The 15,436-nt window shown below is 42.4% G+C and overlaps 1 protein-coding gene across 5 annotated transcripts in view; it reads left to right on the top strand.

Annotated features, from left to right (window-relative positions):
• fam13a (family with sequence similarity 13 member A) overlaps positions 1 to 15,436 on the top strand; it is a 256,286-nt gene that overhangs the window by 161,465 nt on the left and 79,385 nt on the right. For 4 of the 5 annotated variants that reach the window (XM_039750162.1, XM_039750161.1, XM_039750165.1 and 1 more), the window contains exons 11-13: positions 5,283 to 5,324; positions 5,538 to 5,699; positions 10,854 to 11,031. In XM_039750162.1, coding sequence (XP_039606096.1) covers positions 5,283 to 5,324; positions 5,538 to 5,699; positions 10,854 to 11,031 — 382 coding nt within the window. The remainder of the gene's footprint in view (positions 1 to 5,282; positions 5,325 to 5,537; positions 5,700 to 10,853; positions 11,032 to 15,436) is intronic. The other variant, XM_039750166.1, reaches the window with a different exon arrangement.

Genomic DNA, 15,436 nt, shown 5'->3' with positions numbered 1-15,436 from the left:
GTTGATGAAGAATCGCCACATGATTGTATAGTGAAATTAGCCACATTCATACAAGTGCAAATTTTGTGACGTGGCACGCTCCTTTTTGCGTGCTTTTTATTGCAATAATATGCCTTCGGACACATAGCATATAAATAACGCCATTGACGCATCACAGGGAACTTTCCTTTCTATAGTACCTAAATGTGATTAATATTCCCCATGACACCATCATTTAAAAAAGTGAAACTGAGATAACTGACATGCCAATACGCGTGTAAGAGTCGGGGAGAGAGGAGGGAATGACAGGCGAACTTGTCAGATGAAGGGGACCTGGAATATTTTGAGATGTCAAATTAAAAAGAACTGTTGTGGCACAAGAATTTAACAATCTCAAGCTGTTGTGGGAGGTTGTCACAATCAGGACTGAATTTTAGGGTCCTTTTGCTTTTTCTGTATTAAGACACGGTCGTTGGGTTGCGTCCCACATTTTTACGGGTGTGGTCTCTGGGGTCATAACTTTGAGTTTATAGGGACTACGGGATAAAAGGAATAAAAGGTCAGTATTTGCATCAAGCTTTATCGTATTTTTCAGGTAAATTCTTTAAACTGAAACGACTCTCTTTTTGCTAATTAATCTCCGTGTCTTGCCTGGTTTTTGACGTTGATTCTTGTCTGGGTTTCAATCCCTTTGTTTATATTTTATTTACTTTGCTTTGCCTTTTGCATGCAATCTTCTGGTTAATCCCAACAAAATGAGTTGTCTGTTTCCTGACGAGCCATGGCAGTGTTTTATGCTAAATGCAGTTTTGGTGCTTATGTATGACTGCTCAGTGCCTCATTGTTTGGACGTGCATTGAATCTATATTTGTAACAGAGGTAGATGTTGTATTACGTTTGTCCGATTTTAAAGTGGTTCAATCAATTTCAATCTACTGGTAGTCTGAAGGGAATGTTTATTTGGATCATTGAGAACCGCAAGAACACCACAAAATATCACAAGTGTGAAACAAGCTGCAGAATGAAGCCTTTGGTGTCCAGCACGGTGTCAGTTGGCCAAATTGAACATTTTAGACTGGACGGTTTGCCAAATTCTTCCTTGAGAGTTCTCGTATCACCCGTATAAAATTCAAGCAGTGCATACATTTTTAGGAAAAATTTAAGCCACATGACTCAATTTAATTATAAAATGTAAACCAGGATGTATTGAACAATTTGCAGAGATCATTCAGAAGAATGTATTTGTAGTGGTGGAGCTCATTTCAAAAATGTTATTTAAAAGAAAAAAATGTTAAGACCAAGCAAATAAATGGCGTTAGCTGTGCCCTGAGTCAAGTTACCCAGTTATGTGACCATTCAGACTGTCGCACTGCAGTCCTTACATAGCAGCATTTATAGCGGCAGTGATTTACCTCGGGAATCTCTTCCCTGTTTTTGAATGATCATTTTTTTTTTTATTTATTAATAACTAGCCACACTACCTGTTGAAGACCTCAGTATTAATGTGTGTGTGCGTCTGTGAAAGTTTCTTTACCGGTGCTTCGTCTCTTGGGCACGTCCTCGTAAAGCCTGATCCTCCGACTCTGTCATTGTTTTCGAGGCACAGTTCTCACATCCTCTTCACATTTACGGTGGTGATCAAAATTAGAGAACAATTTATGAACACTTGCTCTTTCTGAAATATTATTTGAAGAAATCTGTGGGCGTATCAATGTTCAGCTAGCATGTTTTACAAAATAATCATTTTATTTTGTGGGAAACTCACATTTAAAGAACAGTAACCATTGTAGCAGAAAAGAAGATTACAACTCAATTTTGTGGAGAGTTGTAGCTTTCAGTAATTAGTAGGTAGTGTACAGTAGAGGGGTGGCATGGCGGCGCAGTGGGTAGCGCTGCTGCCTCGCAGTTAGGAGACCCTTAAGGGTTCGCTTCCCGGGTCCTCCCTGCGTGGAGTTTGCATGTTCTCCCCGTGTCTGCGTGGGTTTCCTCCCACAGTCCAAAGCCATGCAGGTTAGGTGCATTGGCGATCCTAAATTGCCCCTAGTGTGTGTGCCCTGCGGTAGGCTGGCATCCTGCCCGGGGTTTGTTTCCTTCCTTGCACCCTGTGTTGGCTGGGATTGGCTCCAGAAGACCCCCGTGAACCTGTAGTTCAGATGATGGATGTACAGTAGAGGCCTTGCTTTGAACATCTGCACCCACGCGCTCACGCTGCTCTAGTTCAGTCTTGGTCCACACTTCTTCCAGTCTCTTACACAGATTCTCGATCGGGTTGACCTCTGGGCTCTGGGCTGGCCATTTCATTATTTCAGTGTTGCTAGCTTCAAGGAACTGCTTTACCCAGTTTGCATTGTGACAGGGCCATTGACTTGCATGAAAATTGCGGCCTGACTGGGAGAAGCTCTCAGGGAAGCACCCACATGTTGCTGAAGGAGGTTCTGATGAACACTTGCATTCACCCTGCCATGTGCAGGAGGCCCCACTCCTCATGCAGAAAACATCCCTCAAACCAAAACGCTTCCTCCTCCAAGTTCAACTGACTTTTTCTACACACTTTGGGTTCAGTGTTCCCCCAGTCTGACGCTGAACATAATGTTTCCTATCAGACCCAAATAAATTAAATTTGCTCTCCCCACTAAAGTGAACTCTGGACCAGTTCTTCTCCTGTCCACTCAACATGCCTCTTGGTAAAGGTTAATCTAGCCTTTTGATTCTTTCTGCTGATGAGAGAGCGGCTTGGTCACTGCAGAGTGGGCTTTCAGTCCAGATTGTCTTAAATGGCGAGACACTGTATGCCACGACAGATCCTTACCTTGTTCAGCTCTGAACTTGCGAGCAATTCCAGCTGCAGTGTTGAACCGATTTCCCTATTGAGAGTCTCTGCATTATCATGTCGTCTTGATGATTTTGTCTTGCATGGATGACCAGCATTTTTTGGGGGACTTGAATGAATTAGTGTCATTGTAAAGCTGTGGTATTCTAGAAATCACACACTTGGAACGACCAGCTTCTCCTGCATTGGCTGAAATGGTTAACCATTTAGCCTTCATCTGGACAACCTGCTATTGCAGGGCTTCAGTCACCTTAGAGCGGCTCGCCATCTTGCAAAGTAATTAGGAGTGCTGCCAGATAAATAGGGCTTGTCAGATGATTAGGGTACCAGGTTAACACCAGTAACTTGGGGGGTCTGAGAGTGTTCTGTAATTTGGATTAGAGTTCTCCTTCAGAATTGTCATTTAAGTTTTGAAAGTTATGAAATATGCTTTAAACTGTCCTTCTATTCCATTTAGGATCATTTCAAATAAGTATAAGCAGTGATTTTGAAATTTCAGAAGGTGCAAGTTGTTATGATCACCACTGTCTACCTTCTGTCTTTGAAAGGGACTCTCCGTGTGCCTCCCATGCCGTTTCTCCTCCTTGTGTGTCTCACTCTTGCACTTTCATTACTTCAGCAAAGCAAAACTGACCAATCAGATTGCTCAGAGGGACTGGGCACACAGACTTTAGTAATAATAAAAAATAATAAGTTACATTTATGGAGCGCCTTTCACAAACCCAAGGTCGCTTTACATCCAGAGTAAAAAAAAAAATTGATGACAAAAGTTCGTCGAAGAGGAAAGTTTTCAGTTGAGTTTTAAAAGTGCAGTAAGAGGAGCAAACTCGGAGAGACTGAAGAAGAGAGTTCCAGAGTTGAGGGGCCATAGCACTGAAGGACCTGAGAGTCTGGTGTGTGGGACAGCAAGGAGAGGACAATGTGAGGACCTGAGAGCGTGACAAGGAGTGTAACAAGCTGAGTTCAAAGGTTATGTAGGGCTTTGAAGGGGAGAAGCAGAATCTTGAATTTAATCCTTGATGGAACTGGTAACCAGTGAAGCTGGGAGAGAACAGGGGAGATGAGAGTAGCACGCTTTGTGTGGGTGAGGACTCTGGCTGCGGAGTTCTGAATGTGCTGTAACTTCTGTAGAGATTTTGCAGATTTATTATATGGCAGATAGGTTTGCTTTCCACTTTTTTGCTTTAGTAATAAATAATTGAGAAATATGCTTGAAATGAAATAAAAATGTTAGTCGGTATGATTCAGCCTTTTATCATTTGTCTATGTATGGCTCTCCATTTTGTATTTCGGTCATTGCTGTATATCTACGCACTGGTAAGTCTGAGAAGTGTTAAAGAATGCTGTTTTAAATGTTTTATATAATGCAGAAATCCTTGGTGGGCTGGTGTTTAGTGATGTTTTGGGAATGCCTTATTATTTTTCCCACTGAAAATAACTGAATGTCAGATTTTGCTTTATGAAATTCCGATTCAGCTAACATGACATGGCTGTACCTTAATGACATAATGACAAAGAAAACGCCCCTTACAGTTCATCTCGGAGAGCTCTTGCCTGAGATGCAAGGTATCCAGTTGCCGTCTTGTCCCCGTGGAGGTGCTGTGATGAGACACCAGGCTGGTGGTCTAGGCTGTCCACCCCCCCACTATCCTTGGAATGCCAAGTGCCTCCCGTCATCACTTTTTCCAGGGACCTCCCAAAACACACAAAGGTGCTGCAAGCGGATGCAGAAGACATAACAGATGGAGGTGATGGGCGTAGTGATGTGGACCTCCCCCTACCGCTCTGGGGTTCTTAATTAGGAATTCTAATAATGATCAGGGATCTAAATCTCCAGGTCTGCTGAAAGCAGTCGAGTTCTAAAGTACGTTAGCAGCAAGTGCTTGTCTTGATGATAACAGCTTGGCAAGTGCTTGTCTCTCTTGGAGTGAAATGCCGGTTTGTGTTCAAGCGCAGAAGGAAGTCATTGGTATTCTGCAGGAATAGGTGATGCAGCCGACCAATCAGATTGAGAATTGAAGTGTATCCTCCTGTCCCTGCCTCCTCTGATGTATTCCTCCCCTTAAAGCACCAAATCAGAGATGCACACAGCAGCTGCTTGTAAATGTCAGGGGTGAGGGGGAAGCCCCCTTCAAATTAAAAACAAGGGCGGCTGTCAAGGATACACAAAGAGCCGAGAGTGAAAGGGGGAGCTGCCCAACTGGAGGGCCCGTCTCCTTGTTTCTTTCCTTTGCTTTTATAAATATGCTTGTTTGGAAGTGGCCTCTAGCTGCAGTCTGTGAAAAACAGGCCAGATGCCAGAAATGTGCTGCATCTTCACAGGAGACGTTCCGCAGAACAGAGTCGGCCCGAGCCAAACATGTGGAGTTCTCTTGCAGTGCATGCCAAGAAGCCACAGGCAGGCGTATGCCTGAACCAGAAGTTCTCAGACGCTCACTTTCCAATGTCTAATCTATTTCCTTTCTCGTTTCAGCGGCCAGGTCTCCACACTTGGTAACAAGCCTGCATCCGAAGAGTAAGTGTCACCTGTTCATTTATCATTGCCTTGCTTTGTGCCATTTTACACCATTGTTGTACAGTGTGAGTGTGGGTATGCGTCTGCCACCTGCCAGCTTTTTGAGTGCTCCTGGAGTTTTTACAGCCCTCTGTGTCCACAGCATTCGAGTAGAATTCACGCATTTAAAATTCAGCTGCTTGCTGCAGTTGTGACAAGATCTTTTCGTTTTAGCCTTCTAGAAAGAACAATCCGATCAGCAGTGGAGCAGCATCTCTTTGACGTGCACAGCTCGGAAGACTCTGAATCTGGGACTCCGGTCTCACCGGCGGGGACAGCCAGGCAGCGGAGACGGCAACTGAAAGAGCAGGATGAAGCCCGGAGGCATCGAGACATGTACGGGTAGTATCTTGTGGCACTATTTACTGATCCTCGGGTGACGGCCATCCAATTTCACATCAGTAATATGTCATCCTGCATTGCCGTGCCATACTGCATGTAGGTAGGAGTGAAAATCCTGACACTCTGCAAAAGACTCCAGTGTTTCAACTTGTGACTGCGAGAAATTAGCTGCCCTCTTGTGCTTGTCTTTATGAAGGTATGTATTAACGATATTAGGTTACGTAAACTTAATTAATTCCAAGGGGAAATACAGATGCATATAGCAGTAGAAACATAACAAAGAAAGATGCAGGCTCACCGGACAAATAATACAGTCGAACAATCGATGTGCAGAAATGATCCGAATGATCTTAAAGAGGAGGAAACGCTTCTTAGCACACTGTAGTGAAATAAGGCTATGGCTAAAAGTGCTCCAAGTGAGTACCTCCTAGAATGGATGGAGGGGATTTTTCACAATGGCGTCCATCAAGTTGCAAGTTGTTGTCCCTGCACCACAAGACAAAGTGCTCCAGAACATTTCTGTTCTCTGAATCAGACGTCTCCATTATGAATGCAGCCAAAAATGACTGTAGATAGCAAGTGCTGGTGTTTTACTGGAAGTCTGTTGTGCAGAGTGTGAAACAGGAAGGGAGATGGGACAGTTACACACACCACCATTTCTGACACACATTCCTTCACCCTCACAAACTGCTGTGTGTTGGTCAGGTAATCCATGCTCCAAGAGATTGTGGGAGGCATCAGGATGCAAAGCCTTGAGCGTTCCAGTTGATGAAACAGGATGGTGTTTAAAACGTGTACCTGACTGTGGTGCCGACTTTATCCAAGTAAGAGTAGGCTCTGTGGCGCATGGAGATCAGAGCCTCCTCCACACCTGCATGTGTCTGATAAGCAAACAGCAGAAGATCCAGATGTTCCAAAAGCATGGGGCAGAGCTATTTTAGGACCCACCTCTCAAAGGTCTTCATGATGTATGAAGCGAGTGGGAGCAACTGGTCTGACGCCCTTGGAATCACTGAATGCCCTTTATTTGGCACTGGGAGGACACCGGATTTAAATCCACAGCTGGGGAACGTTCTCCACATGCAGGGGAAGGGAGAACAGGTGTTGAAGGACACCACAGAGCACATATCTGTTGTCACAAACTCTACAAAGAGCCATAGCAAGGTTTGGGGCAGCCACCTGTATATTGAGTCCTGGCTGTGACAGCACCGATGTACACAAATCGGAGGCTAAAACAGAACTGAGGGGATAGGGGAAAGGTGGCAGCTTTTAAAGGCCAGTATAGGAAATGACATCAGAGGGGCCAGAACCGGAAGGGTCTTCATCCATAGGCTCTTACCGGGAAGTGACTTCATCAGGACCAAGCGGAATTTCCCGTGAACGGTCTGCAGAAAAGCGAGAAAAATAGTCCATGCACTCTGCCCCATCCCGGTCTGGCTCGGTATTGCCCTCATTCAAGCCCTCTAGCTGCCTCCCATGCGTACGTGGGTGACACTGGCCACATAGTCACATGTGTACTTTTGATAGATCCTTCGGCTTGTTGGTTTAGGCCATGTGCTGTAAATTACAAGGTTAATGTTGCATTTATGGCCTAATTTAAGTTCCTTATCCTGTTTAAAAAAAATAAATAATAAGTAAACAACACAATAGATCTGCAGTATTACAGTATTTTGAGGTGGCGCTGGCTTTTAAAAAATGCTGTATAAAATGCATGTTTAAACGTTATGGCAGACTTAATGTTACCGAACCTTTAAATTTTGCATTTATTCTACAGCCAAATCATACCCAGCCACTTTCCCACCTGTGTGTATATTTACAGATAATTAATTTCCCTCTTGGACAATAAAGCCTTCCTAAACTTGCTTACGTTGCTTGGAAAATCAGATGTTCGGTGACTTTGGTCCTTTGCCCAGTCTTCTCAAATTCTTTATTAATGCTATGGTTTTAAGGCCTGTTTTTTCGTAGCTAGCATCCTCACCACAGTTTGCTCAGACTGCAGACTAGACTTAATATTCTCACCCTGCCCGCAGTGCCGAGTGAAAATCAATAAGCTTACTCTGATAAGCCAAACTCTGTTGTCCCATGTGACTGTTTGGACAGTTTTGAACCAAGTGACCTTCAGCAAGCTCTGATCATTTAAATAAAAAAGAAATTGGTACGTTTGCACATATATGCATGCTAGCTGTGTTACCCGGCTTTGTCAGGCGAAGTTCATAAGGCATTTGGCCTCTGCTGTAGTGTCGTTGGGTGCATTAGAAGTCCTGTGTAGCTGCTGAGCGCTTTACTGTACATAATATTTGTAGGTTTTTAAATCAAGGACTAATATTATTGGCAGGCAGTTTAGAGTCGCTAGTGATCAGGCCTTTGGACTTTAAAATTTGAAGCTATGGGTTCAACTCCTGCTATTAACATTTTGCGAGTATGAGTAAGTCACTTCACCTTCAAACAAAAGAAATGGAACCAATCATATCTCAAATGTTGTAAGTCACCTTGGATAAAGGCACCTGGCAAATAATAAGTAATAATATTAGGTCACTGTAGTGGCCTGCTCTCAGCAACTTGGCCTTTATTGATGGCCATTGCAAAGCACAATTTTACAGGAAAGTGTATTCTTTTGAATTGAAATAGGTAATCTGTAGTAATAATGGGAAACTTGAGTATTTATTATTATCATTATTACCTTTTTAAGATGGGTTGAAATCTAAGTCATCAACGTAGACCTCAGGGTTAATGTTGAATTGAGTGCACCATGCAATGCATACGCCATTTAGTATGGGACGTAAAAACAGTGGTAATGTTTGTGATGTGCCACCTGTTGGAATGACAAGTGCAACACATATGTCTCTGTTATATGTTTGGTATGGGATTACAACAGTAATGATTTACAGTCCTGATGCATTTGTAGCTTTTCCCAAACTAAGCAGAGGAGCAGGTTAGTTCAGGTCTGCAGCCTCTGATGGCTACTGGCTTTTTAATAAAATAGGACCCTTCAGATCTGACCTCTGCTCTCCCTTTCTTGTAAATCGCAGGGCACCACAGTTAAGTTATCGACATAGATCTCGGCGTTAACGTTTGTAATGCACCATGTAATGCATATGTCTCTGTGTTATGCCATTTGGCATGGGATTCATAAGAAAAGTATTCATGTTTGTAATGCTCCATCTGTTGGAATGGAAAATGCAATGCATTCTGTTACTACAAATGTTTGTGGTGAGCCATCTTTTGAAGACATGCCAACCAGACAGACACCACACAGACGCTTGTCCTTTTTTTTTTTTTTTAAGGTGGATCTTTCCAGTTTTCATTTGTTGACGCCATTCACTCAAGTACAGTATTTTAAAGTCTGCAGATGTGAACGCGTATACCAAGCAGTGTTTGGAGTTGATATACTAATGTGCCAGTACCTTTTGTGTTACCCTGATATGTCAATGTGAAGAGTGAGGAGCACACATCATTTCCCCCGTTAGAAATTCAAGTGGCACTATCTGACTGATCTTTCTCCATTGGGGTTGGTTCTGCCTTAATGTTGTAAATTCCACGAACAATGGAGGTGGCTGCAGGGTTTGTTCTCACTGTCATGGCTGAGGGCTAGGAGTCAATGGAGCAGAATAGAAGACCAGAATGGGATTTGGTACACATCTAATAGAGCCTGTAGTCTGCCGCCAAAAAACAAAGCAAACAGCGCTTGCTAACCATTGAGCTTTGCTTCTTCTTTGACTTTTGCTGAACTTTCTTTTTCCAAATTACACCGTGATCATGTCTGTCTGTCCTTGTCCAAGACACCACCCCATCATTAGTTTTCCTTTCACCCTATTGGTTACTCATGCTTTGCTGTGTCTTTCATTTGCATAAAACGCTCACGGCACTGCCGAGAGCACATAAGCTAGCACTTTATTCATAAGTTATTAATATCAATAAGTAATAAAAAAAAAAAAACATGTCAGCTAATTTCCCGTTTTCTGTAACATCACAGAATTTCAGTCGCATCTCTCAAGGCTTTTTTGAGATCATGAGGTATTTAGTTTTAAATATTGATATATCAGAATCCTCCTTCTTAGCAGATACCTACTGCCCCTAGATTACCATCCTGCCAAATTTAATTCAAACAGTTTTGCATTTATATATATATATATATATATATATATATATACTAGCGACTGGGAGCCCGATTGAATCGGGCTAGAAATTCTATGTTTGTGAAATCCATACTTTATCTGCAAAGAATGATTTGTTTTTTTAAGTCCTTGAAATGATTTTGTTATCATGACACTGATTTGTGCTTAAAATAGACCTTCCTGTTTAAACGGGGCTGCGAGACGTGAACTCAGCTCTTCGGCGCACCTCATTTGATTGTTTCCAGCAAACAAATTTTCAAAACAAACCATATTTTACGACTCTAATTAGAGTCGGAGTAATAATTATGTTGCCGTGGTCATTTTAAATCTGAGATCGGCTAAAATTTAAACAATGACCGTTGTTAATACCCAGCCGTCATTACTCAGTTTGCCAATAGATGTCAGAAGGACGGATGCCAAAACCGAACTGCCCAAAGATAGATTTCGACGTACCAAGCAAATGGCGATACGTTCTGAATTACTTACGGTTCCAGAGCTGTCGAAGGGTTTAAGTCAGTCGACGATGTTAGTCCTGGAAAGTACGCCCCACCAAACCAACATTCCAAAAAACAACCGAACTTACTGTTATCTGCTCGAACCAACACCGACTTGCTATACTCGGCCGTCCAGCGGTGTCACTGAAGCATTCGAACATTCTTAGCCAATCATGCAATACTGCGTCTGCGTGTGCCACGTTATGTTCTAACTACAGAGGCAGAGTCCCGTTGTGTGGTTCTAACTTGTATTGAGTCGAGGTATTGACGCGAACACCATACATACGGGTAGTATCAAATTATATAGAAGGATAAACTTTATCAATCCCATGGAGAAATTCAAATGCATACTATTTGTGATGTGCTATCTGTTAGAATGACAAAGGCCATGAATTCCCCACATAAGCAGTGACTGGATACTATTATGTGACCCTACTGCCTTTCTCATAGATTATAGATTTAGTGCTCATTATTTTATTGAAAATGAAAAATTTACAGTCCTTTGTTCTTCATGCTGGTTTTTTTTTTTGTCAATTTAGGGAAGATCTCAACAAGGAAAACATTCCCTCTGCCGATGACAACCAGCAAGCTTTCCAGGATGGAGACAAGAAGCAGAGAGACAGCAGCGGGGCTTTCATTGAAGAAAATGTAAAGCTGAAGCGACAAAAGTCCACTTCTAAGCTTTCAGAGCTCCACGAGAACCAAGATGGCTCACTCGTAAGTACCTGTGCCATTCTGTAACCGTAAGGCCCGTTGACTTCTGTATGCTCAACCTACAAATGTTGTCAGGCAGTGTGGTGTCAACTTGAGACTCTGAGGTGGTGGGTTAAGGACCCTCTTCTGATACTGTGTGACCATGTAACAGCCCTAAAATACCTAACTCAGTCCTGGGGACCCACTGTTTTTAATTGGACTCCTAGCCCAACTAGGTGAGCTGTTATTTCTCATTTTCTGTATTTTGGAGTCAATGGAGAAATAACAAAACTAAGTTTGGTAAGTTTTTATTTAACTGTACTAAGCACTCAGCCTGATTGTCATTCTGCTTTTCCAGGTGTTCTGATTGTTTAATTTAATATCTACTAATTAGTGGCTCTGCCGCTCAAGTTATTGCAGCCATTCATCATTCAGTGTTACTTACCTGGCCGTCAGTTCTGTTTGTGTTAATTATCATTACTAGGATACAATGAAGGGAGCACACTGCACAAAAAAATAACAAAACAATAGGACAACAACAACAAAAGAGAGGTGAGCGTTTAAAGCAAAAGTAGAAATATTTCTAAATGTCTTATAAATGTAAAAATCATACTGCTGTGCTTTTCTAAAGGCAGAATAAGAGAAGGGGAAAAAAAGACCATCTAAATAAATGAGATCAATTAATTGTGAATTTGGCTGGAATAAAAACCTGCAGTTACAGAGGGTCCTCAGGGCCGAGTTTGCGAACCACTGCCTTTAGGGCGTGTCGCAATATACGTAATGTGTGATAGATTTATGCTTTCAAATATTTGTTTCAAGGCAAATGTCAAATACAAATTCCTCAGTTTCTATAGCGCACACTATCTCAGTATGGATATATATGGATACAAGACAATGATAATAAAGGACAATACAGCTCAGTGATAGAGGGGTCACTTCATTATATTGTCAACTTGCATAATGCTACAAACATTCAATAAACCAGACGCACAGAGCAACCCTATTAAGACATTTAACACAAGTTTCCTGTTACACATATGACGTATATAAAGTCCAGTCCTCCATAGGATGAACATGAACAGCCTTAAAATACATTAGACGGCTCTTACCAATTCCTTTGCCAAGAACACCCCCACCAGATTAGACCACGTTGTCTTTGACACTTCCACTCCCATCGTCAAGGGCCACGTTACCTGCTGCTTTTCTTTTATCCCCTCGCCAGCTTTCACCAGTTGTCCTACTCGTTTGGTTTTCCCTCTTTTCTGGTTACTTCCCATACTCCTTTTAAACATGGCCAATAAGGAATGACTTTCTGTCTATTCAGGAACACCTTCTCACTCCTCCATGTTATGGGACAAAACCATTTAAAGAGACAATCTGAACATACACATAAAATTACACAGATCATTATGTATATAACATTAGGTGCTGCGGTGGTAGCGCTGCTGCTTTGCAGTAAGGAGATTATGGGCTCACTTTCCAGGGCCTCCCTGCGTGGAGAGCGCTTTGAGTAGTGAGAAAAAATCTATATAAATGTAAATAATTATTACTATTTACACATTACACACATGCACTGCTGCTATGACCACAAGCAAGTCACTTCACATGCCTGTTCTCCACTCTGAAAAGCAAATGAAATGTAACCATTTGTGTCTCGTATGTTGTAAGTCACTTGGATAAAAGCATCAAATGACTATTAAATAATAATAATAATAATGATGTTTATTCCTATAACAAAAGAAAATGACCTTGATTTTTCTTCAATGGCTTCAGCCATCTATCTGCAACATACAATGCCTTGAGAGGGTATGCTGGGCATCTTTTTATCAGTCCATGGTTTAGATGAGCTAAAAGTGACAGTCAATCTGTTAGTCCTTACATGGGTCTGAGAAAACAATATTTTTTAGAGAAGGGGTTTCATTTTGCAAGAAGATGACATAAGATCCTCTCTAGTGACATCACTAAGGAACCGCAGCTCATGACTCAAGATCTTGTTTTATGTCAGCAGTATTACCCTATAGGCTTGTGGGTATAGCTAGGGTCAGACTGTGTTCTCCTTTCCATGCCTTGACCTACTTTGTTCGTATTTGAAAGTTTGTCACTCTTAAGGTTTTCCTTGTTGTCTTGAGAGAGTCAAGGCTGGTGTTTGTCAAAAGACAGGGCCTGTTTAAGCTCATTGCGACACTTCTTGTGTGATTTTGGGCTACACAAAAATACATTTGATTGGATTGTACATTTAGATAGATACTTTATTAATCCCAAGGGGAAATTCAGACTCCAGCAGCAGCATACTGATAAAGAGCAATATTAAATATCAGAGTGATGACAATGCAGGGATAACAGACAATAACTTTGTATAATGTTAACGTTTACCCCCATGGGGTGGAATTGAAGAGTCAGATAGTGTGGGGTCTCCTCAGTCTGTCAGTGGAGCAGGACGGTGACAGCAGTCTGTCTCTGAAGCTGCTCCTCTGTCTGGAGATGATCCTGTTCAGTGGATTCTCCATGATTGACAGGTGTCTGCTCAGTGCCCATTGCTCTGCCACGGATGTCAAACTGTCCAGCTCCTGCCTTCCTCACCAGTTTGTCCAGGTGTGAGGCGTTCCTCTTCTTTATGCTGCCTCCCCAGCATACCACCGTGTAGAAGAGGGCGCTCGTTACAATCATCTGATAGAACTTCTGCAACATCTTATTACATATGTTGAAGGACGCCAGCCTTCAAATGAAGTATAGTCGGTTCTGTCCTCTCTTATACAGAGCATCAGTATTGGCAGTCCAGTCCAGTTTGTCATCCAGCTGCACTCCCAGGTATTTATAGGACTGCACCCTCAGCACAGTCGCCTCTGATGATCACGGGGTCCATGAGGGGCCTGGTCCTCCTAAAATCCACCACCAGGCCAGGGTTCCACTTAGAAGTGGCATGTTGTACCCAAATTTTCCAAAGAAGATCTCGAACTTTATCAGAAATTGTTTATTGAAAAATTTCCATTTCACTTCGCTAATATTCTGAAACTTTCCTGGGTAAGTTAGATAAGTGAGAAGAATGTTGCAAAATGGGAAACCTCTGTTTGTTTGCATGTGAGCTCAAAGGTTCACGTGCTGATAGTACACTTCAGAGATATCGACAGATTGTTTATGAACAGTGTCATTTTTATTAGTTAGATCTACGGTGCCATTAAGACTGGCCGGCATCTTATCAGCTCTTTGTGCATAAAGAGTGCCGTCCTCGGTGTGTTTATCAGAGTGTGGAAGCAGATTGGAAGGAATGAATATTGAGAGAAACTTTTCCACTGGCAGAATTTCCTATGGACTTCATGTCGGGAGAAGGTGGTGTTGGGAGAAATAAACCCTTTATCGTCAAGAGGAGTCTCTTATAGTGCAACCGAGCGATTGTACCGATCCCCAGAATAAACAGAGAAATGTGTTAGATCAGGTCTGCTGCCTCAGATGACTGCTGGCTTTTTAAAGTAATAGGGACCTACAAATCCCAGCTCTGCTGTCCGTTCCTTGTTAATCGCAGGGCACCACACATGCCAAATTATATTAAAAAGTGCTGAACTAGAGACAGTAATCAACCTTTACCTTACGTTCGCAGTGTACCGTGCAGTGCACATGTCTCTGTTATATGCAATTTGGTATGGGATTTATAAAAGCAGTGTTAGTGTTTGTGATGTGCCATCTGTTGGAATGACAGAGACATAGCAACCAGATGGACACACAATACACATCTTGTTTAATTAAGGTGGATAGTATCAAACAGAATTGATGAACATGTCCACTGTACATCAACACAAATTTTAGTAAGCACTTTAAAAATATTGTATCACGTTTAATGAAAAGTCAATCTAAAACCTGGTGAAAGCACACTTTGTCATAATATCAGAAACAGAGTTGCTTCCCAAAATGAAAACACCGCTTGTCTCCTGCTGCATCTTCCAAAGCCTGTCTGCGGCCCTCTCCTCCAGGTTATTCCTATTGACCTTAACTCCAAAAACAAGTCAAGTGACCCCACGTCCCTGGATTATGCAGGCTAAGACCGCAGACATCATGGCTGCCCCGCATTTCCAGTGCTCTTTTGATGCGTCATCTGAGCACGTTGTCAGAAATTAACACAACACGTGTGCACGAGTTGCAGTACCAACAAAAATTTGGTTGGGGTGTGTGTGTTGAAGTTTTGGTGCGTAACGTCAGCGTTGCTGTTTACTATCGCCATGTCCATAGTGACAGACATGCCTGTCAGAGCAGCTGGCATCAAATTGCCAGCTCTTTGAAAGTGGATTTGGAAATATGTAAGACAAAATGGCAGCAAATTCGAGAGATACAGTATGTGAAAAGCGGAAAATGTCTGAGAAGAGAAGTAAGGATTTGACCGTTGCAAGATAATGCAATGTGACAGCCAGCCGCATTGCAGCTCCAATAGGATCAATGT

Source organism: Polypterus senegalus, chromosome 4 (genome assembly GCF_016835505.1).
Source record: "Polypterus senegalus isolate Bchr_013 chromosome 4, ASM1683550v1, whole genome shotgun sequence".
Lineage (NCBI taxonomy): Eukaryota > Metazoa > Chordata > Cladistia > Polypteriformes > Polypteridae > Polypterus > Polypterus senegalus.
This window is presented reverse-complemented; position numbering and strand designations above follow the sequence as displayed.